The 26,060-nt window shown below is 46.8% G+C and overlaps 1 protein-coding gene across 16 annotated transcripts in view; it reads right to left on the bottom strand.

The window, feature by feature from the left end:
* The window catches only part of LOC144934883 (voltage-dependent L-type calcium channel subunit alpha-1D-like), a 185,280-nt gene that overhangs the window by 6,371 nt on the left and 152,849 nt on the right, over positions 1-26,060 (bottom strand). For 11 of the 16 annotated variants that reach the window (XM_078861139.1, XM_078861147.1, XM_078861145.1 and 8 more), the window contains 10 exons: positions 25,170-25,266; positions 24,848-24,950; positions 24,265-24,366; positions 23,512-23,639; positions 22,033-22,149; positions 20,711-21,534; positions 20,105-20,131; positions 19,148-19,330; positions 14,104-14,252; positions 11,072-11,196 (listed from right to left, as the gene is read on the bottom strand). In XM_078861139.1, the coding sequence (XP_078717265.1) occupies positions 11,072-11,196; positions 14,104-14,252; positions 19,148-19,330; positions 20,105-20,131; positions 20,711-21,534; positions 22,033-22,149; positions 23,512-23,639; positions 24,265-24,366; positions 24,848-24,950; positions 25,170-25,266 (1,855 nt within the window). The remainder of the gene's footprint in view (positions 1-11,071; positions 11,197-14,103; positions 14,253-19,147; positions 19,331-20,104; positions 20,132-20,710; positions 21,535-22,032; positions 22,150-23,511; positions 23,640-24,264; positions 24,367-24,847; positions 24,951-25,169; positions 25,267-26,060) is intronic. The other 5 variants (XM_078861140.1, XM_078861146.1, XM_078861154.1 and 2 more) reach the window with 2 other exon arrangements.

The raw sequence follows: 26,060 nt of genomic DNA, 5'->3' as shown, positions 1-26,060 counted from the left end.
CTAGAAGGGTTATATAATGACTAACTAGGAGGGTTATATAATTACTAGTTAGAAGGGTTATATAATGACTAACGAGAAGGGTTATATAATGACTATCTAGAAGGGTTATATAATGACTAACTAGAAGGGTTATATAATGACTAACTAGAAGGGTTATATAATAACTAACTAGAAGGGTTATATAATGACTAACTAGAAGGGTTATATAATGACTAGCTAGATGGGTTATATAATGACTAACTAGAAGGGGGCGTGTCTCTGGGGTAAAGGTGAAAGGTGGAGTCAGTCGGGAAGCTCCGGGAACCTGCTGGAAGGTTCTGGAAGGGGGCGTGGCCGGAGGCGAGGCTTGCCCACGCCGGGAGGTATATAATAAGGGGGACGGAACCAAAGGTTCGGGGCTGTTGTGGAGCAGGCTAGCAGTGGAGAGGCTGAGAGAGCGGAGCGGAGCAGGCGAGCAGCGCAAGCGGGAGAGTTGCGACGGAGTCACGGGGGAATAAAAGTGACACAGGAGAAAAAATTAACCCGTAAAAACAAAGTTTTTCACTATAAATCCGTTATATGCGTGGCGGCTAAAGTCCTCTCGTCCTCTGGCTTGACATGGCTGCCACCTATGGGTCAGATGATTGCCTGCCACCATTAAGCAATTGGTAATTACAGTTCGAAGGGCAAGAGCAGCATCAGCCCCGGGGCCAAATGGAGTCCCGTACAAAGTGTATAAGAATGCACCAGACGTCCTGAGGTTCCTCTGGAGGCTCATGAGAACAGCTTGGCAAAAGAAGATAATACCCAAAGTGTGGGGTAGGGCAGGCGGGGTCCTGATCCCTAAGGAGAAGGATGCAGTGAACATCATCCAATTCCGCCCAATCTCCTTACTGAATGTCGAGGGTAAAATCTTCTTTAGGGTCATTGCCCAGAGGATGGCCGAGTACCTGCAAAGGAATGCGTACGTCGATACATCTGTACAGAAGGCAGGAATATCAGGGTTCTCTGGCTGCTTGGAACATTCCAGCATGATCTGGCACCAGATCCAAATGGCCAAGGTGGAGAAAAGGGACCTCCATGTAGTCTTCCTCGACCTCGCCAATGCATTTGGCTCTGTGCCCCATGAACTCCTGTGGTCTGCCTTCAGATTTTTCCACATACCGGACACCATCACAACCCTGGTGAAGTCGTACTTTCAGGATCTGCAGTTCTGCTTCACCACCTCAGAGTTCACCACCTCATGGCAATGCCTGAATGTAGGTATAATGGCGGGATGTACCATTTCTCCATTGGCATTGATAATGGCAATGGAGGTTATCATCAGATCCTCAAAATGGGTTGCTGGTGGACAGCGAGTCGACTCTGGTTTTCGCCTCCCTCCACTCAGAGCCTACATGGACGACATTACAACATTGACCACCACTGTCCCATGCACCAGGAGATTGCTCAGAAAACTCGAGGAGAACATCAGCTGGGCCCATATGAAGATTAAACCATCCAAGTCACGCAGCATCTCGATTGTGAAGGGAGTACTCTGTGACCTGAAATTGTTCATCGGAGATGACCAAATCCCAACAGTGTCTGAGCAGCCGGTAAAAAGCCTTGGAAGGTGGTATGATGCAAGCCTGAAGGACAAAGACCAGGTGCAACAGCTGCGCAAAGACATCAGTAGTAGCCTACAGTCCATCGACAACACCCAGCTACCTGGAAAGTTAAAGGCCTGGTGTCTGCAGTTTGGTCTCCTACCCCGGGTGTTGTGGCCCCTAGCAGTGTATGAGGTTCCAATCTCAACAGTGGAGAAGATGGAAAGAGGAGTCACGAGCTACTTAAAGAAGTGGCTCGGAGTTCCACGATGCCTTACCACCATAGGCCTCTATGGAGATGGTGTCCTCAAGCTGCCCCTCACCAGTCTAACCGAGGAATTCAAGTGTGCAAAAACCAGGCTCCAGATGACACTGAATGAATCTCGAGACCCAGTGGTGAGCAACAACGCGCCGACCTTGGCAACTGGGCGCAAATGGAGGCCAGGAAAAGCAGTCCAGGAGGCAACAGCAGCCCTCAGACATGCTGACATTGTGGGTCATGTTCAGCAAGGGAGAGGAGGCCTTGGGCTAACTAGCCGTGCTACTTGGAGTAAGGCCACTGCACCAGAGTGGCGGAAGATGGTAGTGCAGGAAGTACGCCATCAGGAGGAGGCTGCAAGGTGGGCCAAGGCAGTCTCTCTTGCCAAACAGGGACAGTGGACTCGATGGGACAGTGTGGAGAAGAGGAAGATCAGCTGGAAGGATCTGTGGGCCATGGAAGCGAGGCGGTTGAGCTTTTTCATCAGAGCAACATATGACGTCCTTCCAACACCAGTTAATCTTCACCAATGGTATGGTGAAGATCCGGACTGTGCCCTCTGTTCCATGCCAGCCAACCTCAGGCACATTCTCACAGGGTGTAAAACAAGCCTCACCCAAGGACGCTACACTTGGCGTCACAACCAAGTCCTTAAAAACCTTGCGTCCGCCCTGGAGGACAAGCGAGCTGCCACCAACTCCCTACCACCCCCAGCAGCATCACACCCCTTACGGACGACCTTTGTCCGCGAAGGGGCTAAACCACCGAAGAGCGGCTCTACACCAATAGAGCGAGACCAGCTGCGCTTGGCCCGCGACTGGAAAATGCTAGCTGATATTGGCTGGCAACTTGTGTTTCCTCCGGAGATCGCAACCACCACCCTAAGACCTGACATGGTGCTCTGGTCCCGTTCGCTCAAGAAGGTCTTCATCATTGAGCTCACAGTACCCTGGGAGGACTCAGTAGATGAGGCTTATGAGCGAAAACATCTGCGCTATGCCGATCTAGCTGACGAAGCACGGCATCATGGCTGGAACACAGAAGTCCGACTAGTGGAGGTGGGCTGCAGAGGTTTTGTGGCAACATCTACAACCAGACTGCTTAGAGACCTGGGAATTAAGGGCCAGAGCCAGCGTTCGGCAATCAGAGCTGTATCGGAGGCGGCAGAAGGCAGCAGTCAGTGGCTCTGGATGAAGAGGAAAGACCCCAGCTGGGCCCCAAAGTGAGAGGGCCAGGAGGTATGCAGTCAACAATGCTTGACTCAGGGAGGAGGACACCCCTGCCATGCATAGTCCCATGGGATGTTGGCTATCAACAACAAGGCAACTCCTATGACTAATTGGGAATGGGAAAGGCCGAAACACCCTAGGATCCAAAGGTTCACTACTGATGATGCGCTCCCCAAATTTCACCAGGCTCACTGTTCATGAACTCTTGGAAGTGCTTGCACAAAGGATAGTAACATCTCATCCTGTGTTCTTTGGAATCGGAATATTTTATCCTAAAAAGTGTACAATTTTGGAAAAAAAAATTCACGAAAATAAAATGTCACGCACAACGAGTCTGTGTGCAAAATGTCAGCTCGATTGGATCACGGGAAGTGGGTTAAAAAACGACCGAAAGATTTGCACGGTCGTAAGCGCGCAAGCAAGCAAGTGAACTTAATATAAAGGATTTAAAAAGAAGTTGTCCGCGTGAAATAACCCCGTTGCACATGCAGGCAGGATGGCAACGCAGTGGTAACACTTGCGCCTCACAGCAAGAAGGGCCTGGGTTCGATTTCTGACACAAGTGTCTATCTGTGTGGTGTTTGAAAATTATCCTTGTGTTTCCTAATGGGTTCCAGAGAGTATGTGTATGTGAGCGAGAGTGTATGGTGTATGAGTATCAGAGTGCGTGGTGGGTGTGTGTGTAAATATGCGTGTGTGTTAATGTGTTGGGGAGCTGCAGTACAGTAGTTAGCGATTCTCGTTCACAGCCATCATCAGTGACAAATATGAACCAGTCCTGACCCTCATCTCGGTCGATTCAATCCTAAATGAGTACCTTGTGCTGTGTGCAATCAGCACAGGGGAGTCAAAGGTGGCCGGGTGTGGTTGCTGGTCACCCACCCCCTCGTGTGCTGTGCCATCCCTAATAGGTGCTCGCTAACAGCACTTGCACCAACAGGCTGTTAAATGCTATCGGGGTATATTTGTCTTCGTGTAAATGTGCCAGTGTGTGTGAACGACTGTGTGGAGTTTGTATATTCTCATGGATTTCCCTAAAGATGTCTAGTTTCCTCCTATAGCTAAAACCATACTGTGGCCAATCATCCCATTATAGCGTGACCCTCCTGAAAAAAGTGTTTGGACTCAGTGTGGCTTTTCTGGGTAAATAGTTGATTACAATTATTTGAATTACATCTATAAAAACAATAGCTTTTGCGAGGTTAAAAATGTTAACTCAGTTTCTGTATACCGGCCCAAGGGCCCCAAACGTCAAATAGCCAGCAACACAAAACTATCAAATAAGACACGTAGATAAAACAATAAAATAATAAAAATGAAATACTGATATTTTATTATTATTTTAAATTCAATTTATTTTAATTTTTATTGTTATTATTTTATTGTTCTATCTACGTGACTTTAGCGAAAGACCCAAGGAATACGAATTCCTGCAGTCACGAAAACTTTAAGTCAAGATTTATCAAATAAGAGTGAACACGTTTATTGAATTGAGGAGGAAGGCTATTATTGTAAATGCTTAGGGGGTGAAAGAGACAATGGGAAATAATTCCCAAGTGGGAGGGAAAGAAGTATATAGAGAAGCGTTGTGCCCTTTAGTGTGGTGAGTAGGTGAGTGAGTGGTTGGGTGAGTGAGTGGTTGGGTACATGAGTGAGCGTGCTGTTGTGCCCTTTAGTGTGGTGAGTGGGTGAGTGAGTGGTTAGGTGAGTGAGTGGTTGGGTGAGTGAGTGGGTGAGTGAATATGTTGGCGAGTAAGTGGGTTAGTGAGTGGTTGGGTGAATGAGCATGCTGTTGTGCCCTGCAGTGTGGTGAGTGAGTAGGCGAGTGAGTGGTTGGAGTGTGAGAGTGAGTGGTTGGATAGGTGAGCGAGTGGTTGGATAGGTGAGCGAGTGGTTGGGTGGGTGAGTGTAAGTGCTGTTGTGCCCTGCAGTGTTGTTTGAGCTCTCACCATGGGGGTGTGTGTGTGTGTACATATTCATAGTGTAAACACGTTTATTATTGATGGGGGAGGTGGTGTAATAGTTAACGCGCTGCGCTACAAACCCGGCTGCCCGAGTCCAATTCCCGCTCACAGCCAACATCGGTGACGAATATTCGAATCGGTCCTGGGCCTTCCAAATTTTGACTCGGCCTCAAATGAGTACCTGGTGTGATGTGTAAGCATCGCCACTTGGGGACAAAGGCGGATGGGCTTGGTGCTGGCCACCCATCCCCTCGTGTGCCGTGTTGGCCTTCATGGGGGCTCACAGCACTTGCCCCAACAGTCTGTTAAGGCTATATGGGGGATCATTGTATTTGTGTTTGTTTGCAAATTCCTAGTTGTGTGTGCTGCCTTAATGAGTAACCAGTGAACTTTATTAACTGAACACCGATTGGCTGTTACACTACATATGTGACACTGTCCTTCACATTTAAGCATTTTCTTAAGGTGCTTGACCAAAGGGCATGGTTTTCAGAGTTTATTTCATTGCCAATGTTAAATTGTATTTTTTTTCATTTATTCGTTGAGATTGTTGTTTGTTCAACTTAGGTGAAGGGATTGAGTTGAAAGAGGCAAAACAGCCTCGCACGTTATCAAGCCATGCTGTGGTATCGCTCCTCATTGTGGCCTCACCAAATGTCGCCCTAACAAACTTACCATGGGTTTTTGATGCTGTTTAAAAACCGAAAGAGTTCACGTTCATTTGTCTGAACCAGGAAATAACAAGAGACCAGGAGAAGTCTCGTTTTCAAGAGTGACCTGGGTCACCAACAATAAAGCAAATAGAAAACAGTGCAAAAACAACCAAACAGAAATAAGAAAATACAGAATCAATAGTTTAGCATCAAATTGTGAATTTGAAGGAAGTGAAATTGTGGATATATTTGAAGCATTGGAATTCTAGGTATTAGGGCATTTCAAATAAAATGAAAACCAAACCGTGGAAAACAAGTGCAACCATGTTCTAACTTAAACTCAGCACTGCGGGTTTAAATTTCCAAGTGGGATCACAACCTTATTTTATGAGTAGGCACAAAGGTGGAGTGCTAAAGCAGTCTAGACTCATGAATATACGCTGCCCATTTGAACTGACGGGTCAGCTGGGAAGAGCGTATTGGAGTCTGTCAATGACAAGTGAGCAAGTGAGAAAATCACAAGCTGCTCAAAAGCCAATTTTTTCCTCGTATCTTCTGCTGATCTATGCCAGTACCTCGTGTGTTTCACCGCAGAGCCACCAATAAACACGAGCACTGCCCAATCTATCTTCCTGAATGCTGAGACACTCAGAGTCAGATTCTTGTCGTTATCGGACAAATTAAATACATCGTGGCAGCAAATTGCACCAAGGTTTCGTGATGGAGACAGCACAATATTGCCAAACATGAGACAGAGCACATCTATGAATGTATTTGTAGCGACATCGTGAATGTCACTGTGTAATGCCGGCTCTAGCAAGGCACTGCATGCGATGCATTGTCATCGCGGACACCCCGTAGGTGGGTGCAGTACCAGCCCTCGAGGGGGCTCGGTGTGCGCTGGGTCATCGCGCTCAGTGGCACCATGTGTGGCGTGCAGTGCTGACTCATACAGGAGGGAGTGTGGGAGTGTCAGCCAGGGGATGAGGTTACCCCAGGCCATGGCACTCTGGTTGACCCTGGAAGGCACGTGACCGGTAAGATCTACACAGGGGCCCCAGGTGGGGGCTAGGGGGTGGTCACGTGTCAGGGTGAGATCCTACGGGAAGGGTCGAGAAATGACAAGAGGTTTCTCGAAGGTGGTCGTGGCCAAGGGCGGGGCCAGCCACGACACGGGAGCAGATCAACCGGGTCCCCACAGGGACCGGGGTTCAGCGTTGCTGTTGTTATCTTAAGATCTACGATCTACGTTCTACGTCCAAGATGAAGTCACCAACACGTGGAAGAGGAATACCAGCTAGGGTCCTGTCCGTTGTAGCTACTCCCAGTAACTAGCGTAGTTAGCCTGGTGGTCCACCACCATAGGTTATCTTGTAAAGGGGCAGTAAGCCCTTTGTGTTATGTGTTGGTGTTAATAAATGTGTTGCCTCCAAGAAGTATGTCTGCGACTCAGTTGAATCCACTACACCAGGAATGTTGAAAGCCCGGCCCGGGGGCCAATAACGGCCGCGCGGGCAGATTTGATACGGCCCGCAGCTTCGGTCTTATAACGTGTTATTTATGGCTCGCTAGCTCTGTCAGAATAAATCATAAAACTTTAAAGATGTTATTCCTCTTTCTGCCACACGGTGGCAGCACCATTCTAATGCTCTCTAATTTTGCATCCGTGCCGCGAACCCTTCTCGAATCATTTCTGCCATGGCGACTGCAAAAAAAAAGAGAAAAGTTGACAGTGAGGGCCGCCGCTTTCAGGAGCGGTGGGAATTACAATACTTCTTCACTGGAAATCGAGGAAATTGTGTTTGCCTAATTTGTAAAGAGACGGATGCCTTGTTTAAGGATTTCAACGTAAAGAGACACTACGAGACTTAACATGCTACAACTTACGACAAGCTAACAGGGAGTGACCGCGCTGAAAAAGTAAAGCAACTTCAAGCTGCTCTGGCATCGCAACAGTGATTCTTCACGCCGGCCTGTGAGTCAATGGAAAACATCAACAAAGCCAGCTACGAAGTGGCCATATTAATAGCTAAACATGGCAAACCTTTTACTGAAGGTGCGTTTATCAAAGACTGTGTCATTAAAATGGTGGAGAACATTTGCGCCGAGAAGAAGCAAGAATTTATGAATGTTTGCCTGGCACGCAACACTGTAGCACGGAGAGTTGAGGACATATCGTCAGATATTCCGAGACAACTGGGGGACAGGGGAGTGGCTTTTGATTATTTCTCATTAGCCTGAGATGAAAGCACCAATGCATCTGACACTGCACAACTACTTATTTTTTAAAGAGAAGTTGATGACAACATGGACGTGACAGAGGAGCTGCTTGACCTCAAAAGCCTTAAAGGGCAAACCAGAGGAACAGATGTATTCGTTTCTGTTTGTGAAGCTGTTGATGTAATGAAACTACCATGGAGTAAAGTTTCTGGGATCATTACCGATGGTGCGCCTGCCATGGCTGGTGAGCGAAGTGGATTGTCCACACTGATCTGCAATAAAGTCAGCGAAGAAGTAGGTAACGCTATTAAACTTCACTGTATCATTCACCAGCAGGCTCTCTGTGCCAAACATCTCAAATTTGACGATGTTATCAAACCAGTGGCAAAGGCAATCAATTCTATTCGCTCTAAAGCTCTATACCACCGACAGTTGCAGCAGTTCTTGCGTGACATCCAGGTTGAATACGGTGACGTAATATATCAACGATGTGAGGTCGCTAAGTCGGGGGTCCGCACTGCAGCAATTTTTCTCTCTCGAAGAGGAAATTGGACATTTTTTGGGTGAGAAGGGACAACCAATGGAAGAACTGTATGGCTGGCAAATCTGGCTTTTTTGGTTGACATAACGAAGCATCTGAATGCGCTGAATGTTAATCTTCAAGGGAAAGATGCAGTGGTGAGCCAGCTATATGCTCACACCAAGGCATTTGGCACCAAACTGCAACTTTTCCAAAGACACTTGTCCCAAACAGAGCCCTGCACCGCACACTTCCCAGCTTTGAAAGAGGTAATTGACAGTTTCTCACAGGACAACATCGGTGCGCAAATGAAGAGTTATGCAACAGCTATCGCATCTCTTTCTGTGGAATTTAACAAACGCTTTCGGGACTTTGCAGTTATTGAAAAGGACATGTTGCTTTTCTCTTCTCCCTTCTCCATGGACCCTGATGATGCTCCTCCACAGCTGCATCTGGAGCTCATTGAGCTGCAGTTTGACGATGAGTGCCACGGGAAACACCAGCAGCGTTCTCTTGTTGACTTTTACCGGCAGCTGGACAAAAGCAGGTTTCCATAAATGCGGTCATTCGCTAAGAAAATTCTGAGATTATTCGGCTCTACATATTTGCGTGAGCAAACATTCTCAGTCATGAACTTAAATAAGAACCGATTTAGGTCAAGGATGAGTGACTCCAAATTGCGTGGCATTTTATGCATCTCAACCACTGCCCTCAACAAGCCTGACCTGGTCTCTTTACTGAAATCTAGATTTCAGTATCACCCTTCTCATTAGTGTCAGCAAGTTATTTGTTCCTTGATCAATCTGAAATTGAGTGTTTTGAACGGTAACATCTGTCACTATTAACAGTGAAAAGCCTAAAGCACACTAATGCACTTGGACTTATGGCACTTGTTTTTATTAAACTCTTGAATAAGATTTGGTTATAACTGTTGATGTTATGTACCTGTAGATGTGACACAAACTCCTGCTTTCTGAAAGATCTTGTAAAAGACAAAATTCACTTGTTTTAAAGTTTAATGATAACAGATCACTTTGCATTACTTATAACTCCTGTTTAAAATGTTCTTGAGGCAAATATATTTAACTCATGGAAATGTAAGGTATTCCATACAGTTTGTTCAATGTTATCTGACTGAATGAAAGGCAGAATTGTGTATTTAGAGTTGTTCACGTCTGCCTGAGCGGCTTATATTTGGTTACATTGTCATTTGAAAAATAAAGGTAATTGTGACAATGATAATTGTTTTATAACAGTGTGTTTTCACGTAACTTTTATGGTAAAAATGTCGGAAGGAACTATTGGCCCCCGGACATCTTCACTTTATCAAATTTGTCCCTCTTTGCAAAAAGTTTGGACACCCCTGCACTACACATTAAAAAAACAACGCAGTGCAACAGGAATTGACCAAACATCCAAAAGCTGAAATATTACCTGCAAATTACTCAATTGAGATCACATACGTTAATGTGCAGAAATAAATGTAATTTATTTCTCGAGTTAAGGTCATTTATTCAATTACTGTAATTGTTTCACAATGCTGTTTTTGCCAGGGTTCGTATTTTTTGGTGTCAGGGTTCAGATTTCTTAACAAACCATGGGTGTGGCATGTTCTGGATATTGACCCTTTCAGTTACCCAACCCTCAAAGCCCTAGGATATAAATACAGTACACAGACAATTCGCCTCACTTCTGTAGCTGGCCTTCCACATAAAATAAAAAAAAATCTCTATAAAAACCATCTCCTTCTGGGAGTGCACAATTCCAGCAGCATTTGTTCAATCTGACCACTCGCGGACTGTTTTTGACATCCAGTGTCTTCTCGGCAGACAGGTTTGCTCGAATTAATGTAAAAGTGAAGTGCCAGTTTTGACAAGCAACGACCCTCTCTGTTAGACATGGTTCCTAGTTGAACACAAATCTACAAAATGTACAACAAGATATTAATTAGCATCGCTAATTGTTATTTTGTGCTCTAAATACTGATCAGCCAGAGTTGCATGTCTTGTGACACTTTAAATAAAGAGTAAAACTGATTGACAATGACAGCAAAGATGAGAATGTGAGGCAGATGAAATTACATCTTAAAGGTACAAGAGATGTGGACTGATGTGCATTTTTTGTAAGCACTGTGCATAATCATTATATGAGTCTATATACATGTGGGCCACTCCCTCTAGCAGGGCAATAACAGCCTAATTGCCTCTGGTTTCTTTTTAGCTGTGTGGTGTGAGTCCATGTGCATGTATTATGCTTGTACAGTGGGGACAGTGGAGCGTGCATTGCACTATGAACCCAGCAACCCAAGTTTGAAACGTGCTCAGCGGTTAAAATCAGTGGAGAATTTGTGAACCAATATCCAGTATTGGGAGTGGATGGCCAGCACCACACCCGGTCTCCTTTGTCTCTCCAATGTTGACGATTATATACTGTACCTGGTACCCATTTAAGACTGAGTCAACCTTGGGGAATTCCAGGACCTGTTCAGATATTCATGACTGATGTTGGCTGTGAGTGGAAATGAACTTGAGTTTGTAGCGCAATGCACTAAGCACTACAGAATCAGAATCTTTATTTATACTGGTGGAATTTGATGAGCTATGAAGCTCTTTTTCACAGATTTTCACACAACACTCAGACAGCACATATTCACTCGCTCACCTGCAGCTGTGACATCAGCAGGGGGAGGCAGGTGCTACGTTGGCTGGGCGGCAGGGTCACCTCTCCTGTGATGCTTTGGGTACCCTGCCTTTTCCAGCACTCCATGTTGAAGGACTTACGCCGCCCTGCAGGATCACAGCAGTCCATTAACAGAGGGCCCTCCCCCCAGTGCAATCATGCAGGGAGTGTGGTCTACGGACACAGCGCTGTCCACTCCAAGCATCGTGATGTTCATATTTGCTGCCTGGGCCATCTTGTTCCTTTTGCTGAGCACAGGCTCAAAAGCCCAAAATTTCAAGTGGCCAGTAATGAACAGCACTGTAAAAGTTGCTATAGGTAAAAGTTAACATGCTTATTCAAATCGATAAAAACTATCACTAACACTGTGGCCTTAAAAGGAAAAGTATAAAAAAAGTTTTTAATAGTCGATGTTTTGGGCAATGGCACTTTTTCTCATAGCAACATAAACATAGAGCCCAGAGCGATGGAGCGGATAACAACTCCATGGGGCCTGATTATACATTTTTAAACTTGTTTTCTGGTGACTAGTTTTTAAATACCGGCATATAATTAGTTACCTAACAATAGCTATTGAGTAACAGGCAAATCCGTCAATATGAAATAATTTTTACTAAACATAAAATTTACATTCAAAGTAAAATAAAATATTGCTGGTACATTCCACTCTGGGAAGATTTGATCTTGTGAGCACGAGGCGCGGTCCACCTGGGAATGCATCCTGGGCACAATCGCCAGCTCTATCAAAGGTACTTAACTGTCCTGCATTCCTGAGACAGCCGGAGAAATTAAATGTGAGGGACAAATATGAAATAAAAATAAATTAAATGAAGTCTAAGGGATAAAGTTTGTCTTGCACTGAATACTCTTTGGTCCTTTCGATAAAGTGACGTAGATAGAAAATTAATAGATCACGACGTTTCGATCGCACACAAGCAACCATCACCAGGTGAGACAAACTCAGCAGGGGAACTGCTGACTTCGGAGAAAGGGCTGCTGCAATAAGAGTTTATATATTTATATAAATTTATATCCCTCGATTTACGAAAGGGATACATTCTTCCAAAAATACGTGCAAAACGATATTTCTAAAATCGGAATAGCTTTTTCCATTATTATAATACGTAATATTAGGGATGTGTTTGGGACAGTCATTCCAACTCTACTCCTAACCTCAAAATACACCACCTATATTACAAATATAATAAGAACATAAATATGAAAACGATTAAATTATTAATTTAAAACAAAAATAACTAACATTTTCAGGGAACTCAGCAAAAGATCTGCTGCATGTTGGAATGCCAGTGAAGGTGACGTGGGGCGTTACTGTGGCAATGCCGGGACACCGTGACGCTGTCGCGGGTGGATGACGACGCAACCTCCTGGGGGCTTCTTGTTTCATGGTCTCATGGCATGGGCCGAGTGAAAGTTTCATTAACGCGGAAATTCGATTTCGTTGATCGAAAAGTGAGCATAATTTGTTAATTGCGGGAACATGAAATTTCATAAACCAAACGTTTTTAAATTGAGGGATACCGGTACAGTGACGACGGGAGGAAATTGCAATGGCCCAAAACACCAAACATGGAGCAGTGTGAGATAAGAATCAGAAATAGAATGTGTGTGGCATGCGGTGTGGCTGTTAAACGCAGTACAATGGATGAGATGACAGTCTGATAGACCGAGTCCTCAACGTGGGTGGAGGAGTCAACCAGTGCAGTTCACGGGAACAGTGACCTTGCTCGTAGCAACAGAAGGGTGATACGGCGGAGGAGGGTGACTGCCGGTGAGTGAGAGAGCAACTGGCGTGCATCAGCGCAAGCTGGATCATCGATATTGTTCTTGATTATTTTTGACAATGCATAAATGTATCCTTTATAAGTTCGTAGATTTTAAACTGTGCCTGTGCATTGTTTGTCTGCTATGCATCAAACGATTTTCTAAATAAAAAAAAAATACGTGGTAGATTGTATGCCCCATCTATAGCTGCCAGTTTGTCTTTCTTACTCAATATCATATAAACCGGTTTAACTCAAATGTTGTGCTTCAAACATCTCAAAGACAAACTACCTCCATCAATATAATTAGCGACACTTACTATGAGCTGCCCGTCAAACTATTATGGCTTCCTCAGAAGCTTGGAGGTTGTTGTTTACGTTATCCTCTGTTTAATTATTATTTAATCAAATGTATGGTTATGATGCAGCGGCGTTCATATCAAACAAATGAGCCACTCACACTAGCCTCAACCCTAAACAACGAGCCACGAGTACTAGCCTCAACTTTGCATGCATGTATGTTGGACTGCTTTTGCACCGTGCATAGTTAACCATGCTAATCAGAGATGCGGCTGAAGGACAACAAACTAAACACAAAAAGCAGTTCTCAAGAAATTAGTTTTAAATCTAGATTTAAAAGTGCATAGCTCCAGTGGCTTCCTAATATCAAAAGGAAGAGTGTTCCAGATGGCCGCAGAAGACCATCTGAAAGTGCGCAATGCAGTGACCATCTTTGTCGATGGCCAGCCAAAAGCCTGCTGCGAGGATGACTGGAGTTCGTGTGATGGTTTATGCTCCTTGACTCAAACCCGAATCAACGAGCCACTCATACAAGCCCTCCCACTGATCGTTAGGGGAACCAACTAACCACCCAGCCTATCCATGTCATCACTGTGCTTGTTTTTATTGCTTTCGTAATTTTGGTGACCTACGCCACCCTTACAAATGGAATGATCCGCTTCTCTTGGTTCTTACCTGGTCACACAACCATCCCTAACCCTACCCTACCACAAAGCCCATTAATCACCAGAGCATGTATTTGTTTGCATGCTCAACACAAGTATGTGTGGTTACTGCAGACAGGATTCCTGCAAAAGGTTTCTGTTTGGTGTTTTAACATCTTAACACCTTCTGCTTTATTGCCAGAAAGGGTAAAACCTATTCTTATATTTTGATACTCGCAAGGTCCCATATTGGTGTCCGTGTTGGCGAGGGTGAGTGATGGCGCCACACCTGGGGGTGTCGGGGGCAGCAGGGGCTGCTGGGAGAGGAGGCTGGGCCGATCGGCGTGCGCGTCGCCGTGGTAACTGTGTCGCTCAAACCCCAGCGGGAAACGCCGGACGCAGCGACCCCAGCCTCGGCCCTCGCGCCGACTTGGGTGCCTGGGTTGGGAGGAGCCGAGAGAAGACAAAGGACGGCAGGGTGGCGCTGTGGTAAGTTCATGCCTCGCAGGAATAAGCGCCTGGGTTCGATTCCCAACTCGGATGCCTTTCTGTGTCGATCTTTCTGTGTAAAGTTTGTATGTTCTCCTCCTGTTCTATCATGGGGTTTTATCCGGTTTCTCCGGTTGCTCCCACAGCTAAAACATAAACAAAGTAACCGGTCTGTATTGGCTTAACACCACAATGCTGAAAAATTACCTGAAATTACTCAATTGCCCAAACACAATGCAACATTGCCCCCTACTCCAGAATCTTAATAATGATACGTAATAATACATATATATATATAACATAACGACCGTCCTTCACCACTAAGTCACGGTGACATCACCACTGCGCTTGTGTCAGGCTAGGGGCAGTTTAAGGCCATTTGAAATGTCGAAGGCCCCGCTGGTAGGAAATCACAGAACAGTCCCAGCAGGTGCCACGGGTTTGTCTCAGATGACTGGCAGATGCTCCAACTATGCTCCCCACTGTGCCAACTCTCTGCACTTTACAAGTGTAGTGACATCGCGGGGTGTCAACATGCAGTGCCGGCCCTAGAGAGGCACGGCGTGCGGCGAAGCGACATCGCGGACACCACGAGGGTGTGGGTGTAGTACCGGCCCTAGAGGGGCCCGGTGAGCGCTGATTGATAGCGCTGATTGATAGCGCTGGATGGCACCACGCTTGTAGTGCAGTGCCAGCCCTACAGGACAGGGTGTGGGAGTGCCGACCGTAGGATGAGGGTACTAAAGGCCATGGCACTCTGGTTGACCCGAGAGGACACGTGACCGGTTAAGTCTACAAGGGGGTCCCAAGTGGGAGCTCGGGGAGTCACGTGGTTGGGATCCAGATCCTTCCCGAGGATTCTGGAAGGTGGTCGTGGCCCAGGGCGGAGCAGCCACGCCGCAGAGAATATAAGCCGGGTCCCGAGAGGGACCAGGGTTGTTGTTGTTCATCCTGAAGAAACCTTCGTCTATGTTCTACGTTCAACGAGTCTCCAACACGTGGACCTGGACCGGAGCTTTTGGTCCTGGTCCGTAGTAGCAGTTACATTGTAATTAGTGTAGTTATCCTGGTGGTCACCGCCATAGGTTGTTATTCTGTGAAAGGGAAAGTTACCCCGTGTGTTGGAGTTGAATAAATGTGTTGCCTCCAAGTCTACGTCTGCGACTCAGTTGAACTCACTGCACATGCATATAATACAACAAAGACACCCTGTATCACCGTAACAACCTTTGGGAAAGAGCTGCTCGGCTAGCACCTATGAAGGCCTGAACGGTACACATAAGGGGTGGGTGGCCAGCATCATGCCCGACACCCTTTGTCTCCCAAGTCGTAATTCTTACACACCACACCAGATACTCATTTTCTGGCTGAGTCGACCTAAGGGAGGCTCAGCCCGGATTAGATTATCGGCACTGATGGTGGCCGTGAGCAGAATTCGGGTCACCAGGTTCATAGCACAGCACGCTAACCGCTGCACTACCGCTCCCCACATAGACATACAACAACACTTCCACACACGAACGGAGCATTAGATTGTCAATTGTTCCATACACATTTAATCCACATATAATACTTATTGTGTAGTCTTGGAGTTTTATTCTGTTAGTTCTAAAGGCATTGGAGAATAAATTATAGATCTCCTTTTAAAACTCAAATAATTTGAGCATTTTTAAAATCAAGTTATTCAGCCATAAATGGCATCTCTGCTCACTGCAGGGATACTATTAAGTGTGGCCAGTTCCAATGAGTCTGGTTAAAGATGGCAATGCACGCACGCAGACACAAGGCTATGAATATCAATCAGCTTCAGGCCGATAACGCTGTTAATGGATATGCATATAATGATTCCATGATCATTGATTAAAATGTATTCTCTTGCTCACGTGTTAAATTGCCCGAGTAAGGATGAAAATTGTCAATTCAATGGCAAATGACTCCTTTGGGAGAATGGCCTCCACGAAGGAGACGGCAATGCATGAGGCGCAGCACGAACACCAGAGGGACATAATCAACGTTTTGGGTTTAGATCGCGTTATTTATAAATGTGTCGTAACCCTCCACCACCAGACACGGCCAATCAGTAAAAAAGTGTCACGTTGACAAAAGACAAATAGTTCACTGCTTTAGCCCACCGGTGTGTTGAAGCGTGAAACCACAACATTTACAATTTGAGTACGACGTTTCGCTGGTAATTGCATCCAGCATCATCGGGCAATTCGCCAGAATGGTGAGGCTCTGCTGTGTCTCCCGTTCTTATATAGAGCAGCAGCAGGGTGACGTCATCATTAACTCATTAACTCAACAGGTGCAACGATTTGAGGGGGGGGGTTATTGAAATTATATACTAGATTAGTAATCAGGCAGTTGTTACGATGCGAGTTGTAGATTAGTAATCATTTGGAATGTGTTTTATTGTGATTATGCTACGGTAGTAATCAGTTAGTGTTTGTTTCCTCTATAAGGAATTGTAATGTATCTTATTTAATAATACGCTTCCAGGCCGCACTAAGCCTGTAGCTGTCCGAGCGATTAAAGTTATTTCTGCTTCTCTCAATTTCAATGGATTCTCTAATTAGTCTTTGCCAGTAGTAACCAGTTTTACACAACACTTCAACGTTGTCAAAATCAATTGAGTGTCCCTGTTGGCAAGCATGTTCTGCCACTGCCGACAGTTGTGTTTGCGATAGTTTAATATTTCTCTGGTGTTCTTTTAGTCTTACACTAATGTTACGCCCTGTCTGTCCAATATAGCATCTGCCACATACACAATTAATCCGATATACACCTTCTGTTGATAATTAAGGTAATTCGTCTTTAGTGCAAGTTACTAGTTTTTGAATTTTGTGTACTGTACCAAATCTTACTGTAATGTTTTGCTTTTGCAAAACACGGGCTAATTTGTCAGTTACTCCTGAGATAAATGGTATTTTTATTGTTTTAATAATCTGATCGCTTTCAGCAGTGTCGCTTTGCGATCGTGATTTGGCATTTAGTGCTGTTAATTTGAGCATTATTGTAGCCATTCTGTCTTAGTGCTTCTTTAACATGTTTAATCTCTCTCACTAGACTTTCACCATCTGACACTGTTTTAGCCCGATGTATGAGCGTCTTGATAAGAGAGGATTTCTGAGCTGGGTGATGATGCGAATCTGCATTCAGATAGGCATCAGTGTGCGTTTGCTTTCTGTAAACGCTGTGTGTTATTTTACCATTTAGGCCATGCCCAAGTAAAATATACAGGAACAGGAGTGTGTTATTCACCTCCATTTCCATGGTGAACTGAATGGCCGGGTTTTGTGCATTGAGATGATTTAGAAAATCGTTAAGTGTATCTTTACCATGTGGCCAGACAACCAAAGTGTCATCCACATATCTAAACCAAAAGGATGGTTTTAATGTGCTCGAGGCAAGTGCTCTGGTTTCAAAGTTTTCCATGTGTAATAAAAGACTCGACCACGGTATCTGGCTTGGTGTCCTTTATTCGGGTTCGTCTACTTTTCCCACACGGCTCTCTCCCTCTGAGACCCTCCGCTCGGCGCCGACGCTGCTGTCGCTCCCGTAGCCGCTAGCAGCCTCGCTGCTGATCTCCTCGTGTCGCTCCCGTAGCCTCTAGCAGCCTCGCTGCTGATCTCCTCGTGTCGCTCCCGTAGCCTCTAGCAGCCTCGCTGCTGATCTCCTCGTGCAGCCTCTCCGGCTGCCCTCGCTGCAGCCCCACCGCTGCTCTCTCTCTCTGAACAGTCCCACTGCTGCCTCTTCGTGCAGCCTCCCTGGCTACCCTCGCTGCAGCCTCACCGCTGCTCCCTGGGTTGGTCACCGCTGGCCGACGGTGCCAATCCGCTCTCCGTGTGTGTGTGGCGATCTCGCCACTCCTCCCAGCCTTCGCCCTGCGTGGCCTCACTCTAGCCCAGTCTCCAACAACCTCCCTTCCTCTTCCGGTTTCTCCCCTTAAAGACCCGAACCCTTCTCCCACGTGACGTAACTCCTCCCCCCCCCGTGACGTCACATCCGGAAGGTCGTTTACGCCCGCATTACACATGTACAAATTTGCTATAGCAGGAGATAAAGGAGAGCCCATTGCTGCTCCCTCCCTTTGTTTAAAGAATTCGCCTCTCCATAAGAAGTAAGTGTTATTTAAACAATGGTCAGCGAGTTTCGGAATATCTTTTGGTAAACCTGTATTCTTTACCAGTGTATCAAGTAATTTAAGTGACTCGCTCACTGGAACCTTAGTGAATAGCGAAATCACATCAAAACTCACCAAAATATCATTAGGGTTAAGTTTAATATCTTTGATCACATTCACAAGATGTTTTGAATTTCTTATGAATGAAGATGTCCTACCGATGTAGGGCTGTATTTGTTTAGTTACATATTTTGCTAATTTATATGTGGCAGAGCCAATTGTACTGACTATGGGTCGTAATGGGATGCCGATTTTATGGATCTTTGATAGCCCATACAGTCTAGGTGGTTTTGAAGCCCTTGGCTTAATTAGGAATTGCTCATTTTTTGGGATTAATGAATTTGCAATGATTGCAGTAGTCTTACGTTCCAAAGTATTAGTTGGATCTCGTTTAATTTTAATGTAGGTACTTTCCTCTAATTTGCTAAATAAAAAAGAATATAACCGCAAATTTCTCAAATGGGATTACACACAGCAGCATCATCGTCGCTTGTTATTGGCAGATTAACGCCTGCTAGGAGGCCAGTGCTGTGTTACCTTATACAACACAGGGACAGCTGCCACTGGGAGATGTGATGTAAGGTGCTTTGAGTTTGTCGAGGCATTTCAGATGACGCCATATAAATGCAAAGATCGTTATTATTGGGTAGCTTTTGCGCACCTCTCCAGGGTCATCCCTGCCTGGTCACCGGCATCGCCCAGGTCCCCAGAGTCCCCGGACTCTGCCAGGACCCCGGGCGTCCCTGCTGGGCCCCCCCACGACTCGCGGGAGTCTTGTTCCGCCGTTCCAGGTGGCTCCTCTGCGGCGCGGATGACGGGAACCAGTCCGGGAGCCGACTCCAGGCTGAGCACGCAAAGGCAAAGGTCTCAGCATTAGCCTCATCGGAGGGCCTTCCTAGAGCAGCACTCGCAAACACGGCAGCTGCCACACGCAGCATTACACAACCGATGAAAAGATAATTCCAGTCGACCAATTCATTGTAGGACCTCTGCTGCCAAATCAAAACTCTTCATGGAGTGTGTATGTGTGCGAGTGTGAAGCTCTTTTTCACACACATACACACTTAAAGACATATTTTAATTTGTTGTGTGTGTGTGTGTAACAGCACTTGCCCCAACAGTCTTTGAAGACTATATGGGGGTTATTTGTCTTTTTTTATGTGAGGGAGTGCAGAAAATGGTGATGTAGCGTTTAGCGCGCTGCACATCGAACCCGACGATACGAGTTTGATTCCCGCTCATGGCACAACACCAGTGACGATTATCTGGACAGGTTCAGCGCCTCCCCTAGGTCGACTCAGTCTCAAATCAGTACCTGGTGTGATGTGTAAGCATCGCTACTGGGGAGATAAAGGCTGTCGGGCATGATGCTGGCCACCCACCACTTCGTGTACCGTTCAGGTCTTCATAGGTGCTAGCTAACAGCGCATGCACCAACAGTCTGTTAAATGCTATATGGGGGATCTTTGTCTAGATGTGAGGGAGTGAAGTTTGTATGTTATCCCCTTCTTCTGTGGGTTCTCCAGTTTCCTCCCATAACGAAAAAACCCGCACACAGCGAAACTGGTATTTGTAGTGGATTAAACTGAGTTGTGGCGTGAATGGCATGGGTACCTACCGGATCAGAGCCTCATAGTACCGCCTCCTGGCAACCCAGCATGGCAAGCATTGGGCAGTCACAGGAAACATCGGTGTTTTAGGTTAACCAAGCAATCCCAGCCATAACCAATTCACTTTCAATAGCGGTCTGCAAGTGCATTCATATCCATCATATTTAATTTGTACTGGGATTTTGTGTCCACGTGTTTTTTCTCCGGCCACTCCGGTTTCCTCCAACGTGTATAAACAGTCATGATGGAGTTTTCCATATATCCCAATATAGGACCACAGAGCTTTGGCAATTGTGACTGCCGGTTTTGCTTTCCTTCCTGCTTACCTGTGGTTTGCCATGCCTATGTATAGAAAACTACGAGTAGTACAAATTCTATAGCGTTTTGAGATGCAAAATACATGAATGACTGTTATTGGTGCCCGTTATTGCATAGTTAACAGCTCCTTCCAGTTAATAAGTATGCACTTTGTGGTTAGTTTTATATATTCCTTGTTGCATTTACACCTTTGATAAGCACTACACGATGAACTACCCATTCTCTTGGCCACTCATTTGAAGGTGGTACACAAGATGATTATGTCTGGGAGGGAGGGAGTCCCAATGTGGACCCACCTCCTCAAGCTCCCCGTGATGCTCGGTGACGCTCCTCCACTCCCTCGCGTGGTCACCGCATCCTCCTTGCCGCCTGTCACATCGCTCCGCCCAGCGGGCTCCACCGCCCCGGCTGCTCTGCAACCCGCGCAGTCGCCTGCTCCCGCGGACGGCGCGGGCCCCGCGCGGGCCGCACAGGCCACCGTGCTCACCACCTGCAGCAGCAGGGCCTCCTGGATGCCCGGCGGCACGCAGCGAGGGGGCGGTGGCGGCAGAGGAGGAGACGGCGGCGGCGACGGGCCTCTCGCGTTGTTGTTCAGGTTGGAGTTGGAGCTGGACGGGGAACCCCGCGGGTGACGCTCGCTCCAACGATCGTCGGCCGCCGCGTTGTCCGCGTCTGGCAAACGCCGCCCGCCGCCACCATCGTCGCCGTCGTCGTTGTCCTCGTCGCCGCAACCCGTCACCTCCTCCTCTTCCTCGCCGTCATCCTCGTTGTTGTTGTCGTCGATCGAATCTTCTGGCACCGCGAGGTTCTTCCCGTCGCTTTCTCCGCTGCAACTTCCACCGTCATGCTGCGTCTGCTGCGTCTGCTGCGTCTGCACGTTCGGGTGATGCGAGTTCGCAAACGCCAGGGGGGCAGGCTGCCGCTGCCGTGGGTGGTAATGGTGGCGGTGATGATGGTGGTGATGGTGGTTGCCCATCAGCTGGCTGGTCGATGCGGGTGGTGGGGTGCTCGGGGGACGCTGGATCTGTAGAGGGCGCCGCGTGGCCAGCGTCTGGGGCAGTGAAGCACGACGCTCGCCTGGGTAGCAGCTCACGTGGTTTGAGAAGAGCCCCCCAGACCGCTGGACAGACCCCCAGACCGGAGTGCAACAAGGGAGGAAGTGCAGTAGATTAGTCAGGGTTGTAGTTCGTATGTATTCATGGATTAGCTTTGTACTGACAGATGCATAGTGGCGGTGACGCGGTCCAATGGGAGCGAGTTTGCCGCCTGTTGCATTAACCATCAAAAAAATGTATTTATTTATTTAATATTGTTTTTATTTCATGTTGTTTTTTATTCTATTTTATATTATTATATTTGTATATTTTTGCCCACTCAGGCAAGGCATGGGCTTTCTCCGGGTCCTCCGGTTTCCTCCCATGTTTATATTAAACACGAGTCATCATTAATTGGCTGAACACATTTTAAGCTAAAAACCCAATGTGGCAGGACCCTGCTATGACGCATTGCGGCTCTCCTGGATAAATAAGCACATTCCCAAAAATCCACAGTGCATGTGTGCGCTCGGTGCGTGCCAGGCAGCCCAAAAGTACCACCGATTTCAGGAATTTAGAATTACCCGGAATATGCCCTCCTCGCCATCAGCGCCACTCTCCAGGTCATCGTCCTCCTGCAGCTCCCCCGAGATCGCGCGTCGGATCTCAGGGCCCATGTCGTGCAGCGTTCTTAGCCCAGCCTGTGTGACGCGCGCATGGGTACATGCATGCGTGTATGTGCACATATACACGCACGTGTATACATATACACAAATTGTTTACATACATGCGTGGACTCATACAAGTATAAAAACAAAGACAAAGACCACCCATATATCCATACAATTAAACAACTATGCTTTGTTTAATTTTGTATAAACATTGTTAATTTTTTTGGTATAGGTTTTCATATAAGCTCTCTTGGGTTTCCGACCTCACCTGCACACCTTTTTTTAACCTTTTTTTATTTGCACTGCTTGTCTTTCACTTTTTTGAGCGAATAAACAATACCATATAGGCTATCTCTTAGGTTATTTTGGTAAAGTCACGTAGATAGTAAAATAAAAAAAAAATAGATCACGACGTTTCGATCGCAACAACAAGCCATCATCCTCAGGTGAAAGAGAGAAACACGCCTCTGTCACGAGGCATTATATAGAGGGGGAGAGGGGAGGGGAGGCCGCAAAGGGGCGAGAGGGTGGGGATAGAATTCAAAGAGGGATTGGGTGAAAGAGAGAAAAGAAATGTGACAAGGAAGCTGAGATATAAAACTTAACAAAATGTTGAAATGTAATGCAACTCAGAGAGTCGGCTAGCACAACAGTTAACACTTTACCTGGTTGATCAACGTCCTTCCAAAGATTGCTAAATTTTGCATCCCTCTTCTCGGTTTAAATTATATCTGAGTTGTGTAGAAAACCTCCCCGTAGAGGCGGTTCAATCTTGATTAGAAGCTTTCGTGATTTCATCCTCTTAGGTTCTAAGCTTCCTTGTTCTAAGCTTGTCACATTACTTTTGTCTCTTTCACCCAAGCCCTCTTTGAATTCTATCCCCACCCTCTCGCCCTTTTGCAGCCTCCCCTCCTCCCCCCTCTATATAATGCCTTGTCACAGAGGCGTGTCTCTCTCGTTCACCTGAGGACGATCGCTTGTTGTTGCGATCGAAACGGCGTGATCTGTTATTTATTTATTTCCCTATCTATGTGACTTTACTGAAATAACCCAAGAGTATGATATCCTGCAGTGACGAAAGCTTCTAATCACCATAGAGGCTGTTGGGGCAAGTGCTGATTGGGAGCGCCTATCAGGGCCAGCACGGTACACGACAGGGTCGGGTGACAAGTACCACGCCTGGCAGCGGTTGTCTTCCCCAGCGCTCATGTTTACACCCTCCACCAGGTTCTCATTTATGACTGAATTTATCTTGGGGAGGTCCAGGACCGGATGCAGATATTCGTTACAGAAGCTGGCCGTGCGCAGGAATTTAACTCTGGTTGCCCGGTTCGTGGTGCAGCGCGCTATCCACTGCACCTCGCCCTCACACGGGGTTCGCTGGACCGTCACCTGCAGGGCGATGGTGTTCCTAGGCCCAATCCCCAGTGCCCCCAGCTCCTTGCGCTTCTTGAACTTGCGGAAGTAGTCCTGGATGAGGAAGGTGGCGTAGAACTTTCCCACGGTCACCTCATCATCTGCTGGACAGGGCAATGTGATGCACGCACGCCGTGTGGTGGCCGGACGACGAGGTGGCCAGGGTGATGAGGTAGGGAAAGGGGGGGCAGGCGAGAACGAGCAGGGGAGTGAGAAGGGTGTGGTGGCGGGGAGGGGGGCAGCAGCAGATAGAGCCTGTAAGCACCATGCAATCTGGCACCCTGCTGTTAACAGTCATTAATAAGATTGCTGTTTAACGCAGTTGCTGGGCACAGACCCAAAAGCACAAAAATCTCATGCGGTGAAAAACAATCAGCAACTGTTGACTTTGTAATCGTAAGAGTTGACACGTTTCTTGAATTGAGTAACGTTATTGTAAGAGCTTAAGAGAAGAGACGATGGTGATGGGAGGAGGAAATCCCATAGTGAAGCAGTGCGAGGGAAGAAGCAGAGCGATCATTGTCGTGGCCTGTAGTGTGGCGAGTGTGCGAGTGGATGAGTGATTGAGTGCGTTGTTGTGAGCTGCAGTGTGGTGGTGGGACACAGTGCGGTAGATGAGGCGAAGCAGTCAGTCCGCTAGAGACAGATTCCTCCACATGGGAGGAGGAATCGACGTGTGGAGTTGGTGGGACTTCACTTTGTCGACACAGACAGCCAAGCAGCAATCACCTCCGGCAGGGGGAACCACTTGATCCAAGAGCTTCATGTTTGTCCGCTTCCAGATTTTCTTGATGACAGCTCGCAGTTCCTCGTTGGCCTGCTCAAGGTTTCCTGCAAGCACGTACACTCGCACATATCTGTTCATGCCCCAAACACTTGCGACATAAATTACTTCATAAATATCACCCATAATAGAGGTGTTTTGGGTTAGATCACGTAAATATAAATGTGTCGTTAAACCCGCCACCACCCACCACAGCCAATTAGTAAGGTTTGTCACGTAAACAGAACGTGCCAATTCGTCACTAGTACAGCACACCGGTGTGTTGGAGAGCAAATCCACAACATTTACAATCCGAGTACGACGTGTCGCCAGTAATTACAACCAGCTTCATCAGGCGACGGCCAGAATCTGTTTCGTTCCTTAAATAGAGGGATCTATGTGATGGCGTCACTTGTGATCTTTCAATAAATGTTTGGCTGAGATATCAACTCAACTGTCATTGCACAGGAGTGGCAGAGAGATGAACTGTTGATCTGGAGGGAGGATATCGGTGGTAATTAGTGGCAGGGACTGCTGTGCGCTGCCTACCGTCCGTTTTGATTTTGAGCGAAGTGCGGACGAGGGCGAAGAGCGTTGCATTGAACATGACGGTGCCGTCGCTGTTGAGAGGCATGTTCATGGAGACGAGGCGCTGTGGGGGACAGTGGCACGTGGCATGGAGGTCAAGAGGTCGCAACACCCACAACGGGGGACGGCCATTGCGAGCGAGAACTCAGGAGATCGACAGTCTTTTGAGAAGCGAGCGGTCGAGTGGCACGGTAAGCTCAGAGGCGTTTCGGTCCAATTGCGTATTGCCAATTAAAAAACGTCGTAGTTTTTCGTGCGGGAACCGAGATTTGGGTTCGCTCACCTTGCAGGCGACGCGGTGCGGGCACAACTTCCCGAAGCCGAGGGGCGGCTGAATGCGCCTGAGCAGCGTCACCACGTCCACGTGCTTGATCCGGCCCCTGTCGCCGCACGCGCAGAGCGAGGTCACGCTGCCAAACTCACATCTCGTCAAATCGGTCAAAACAAATGTCATCTCATCATCGCGGTGTTCAGTTGTGGCGACACTACCCAGCGCGGTGACGTGCTCGATGCCTGTTGCAGAGGTGCGCGGTTCGAGTTCGACAGGACGCCCTGGTTAGTAGTGGGTGTATTAATGGTTAAATATACACCATCAGTTAACTCAATGGGCATTATAGAAATAAGATCAAAAACCAAACAGAAATCAGAGTAAAAGCAACCAGATTACAGAATAAAAAGAAAATACGGCATCAACATAAATAAATGTTAAATCAAATTTATTTCCAGTGACAAAAACTGGCTCAGTCAAATAACTTTTATAAACTATTCGTAGTAAAATTAAGCAACAGAAATCATCCGCATAGACTCAAGGATGATTATTGCACTCATGTGTGAACAGACAATAATAAAATCTGAAACAGACTTAGGGTGATTTTCTGCACGAGTGTGCACACAGACAAGGATTATAAGTGAAATACAACTGCGAATGAAGCTATCGCAAAGATCAACAGGCTGACATGACTTTGTAATTTAGGTGGGAGAGCAACCAAGGACAGGACAGAAGCAATGCAATTCCATGTGTTTGTGCCATTCGCAGAGTCTGAGTAAGTATCAGAATAACTGTCACTCGAAGTCTCGAGGGATAATGGTTGATGGAGTGACAGCCAGGGAATAGAACGTGTCCGAGAGGACGTCCATCGAAAAGATGGAGCCATGATATCAGTTGATGTGCAGG

The sequence above is a fragment of the Lampetra fluviatilis genome, chromosome 11, assembly GCF_964198595.1.
Source record: "Lampetra fluviatilis chromosome 11, kcLamFluv1.1, whole genome shotgun sequence".
Lineage (NCBI taxonomy): Eukaryota > Metazoa > Chordata > Hyperoartia > Petromyzontiformes > Petromyzontidae > Lampetra > Lampetra fluviatilis.
Note: the sequence above shows the minus strand (reverse complement) of the source record. Positions and strands in the feature narration are given on the sequence as shown.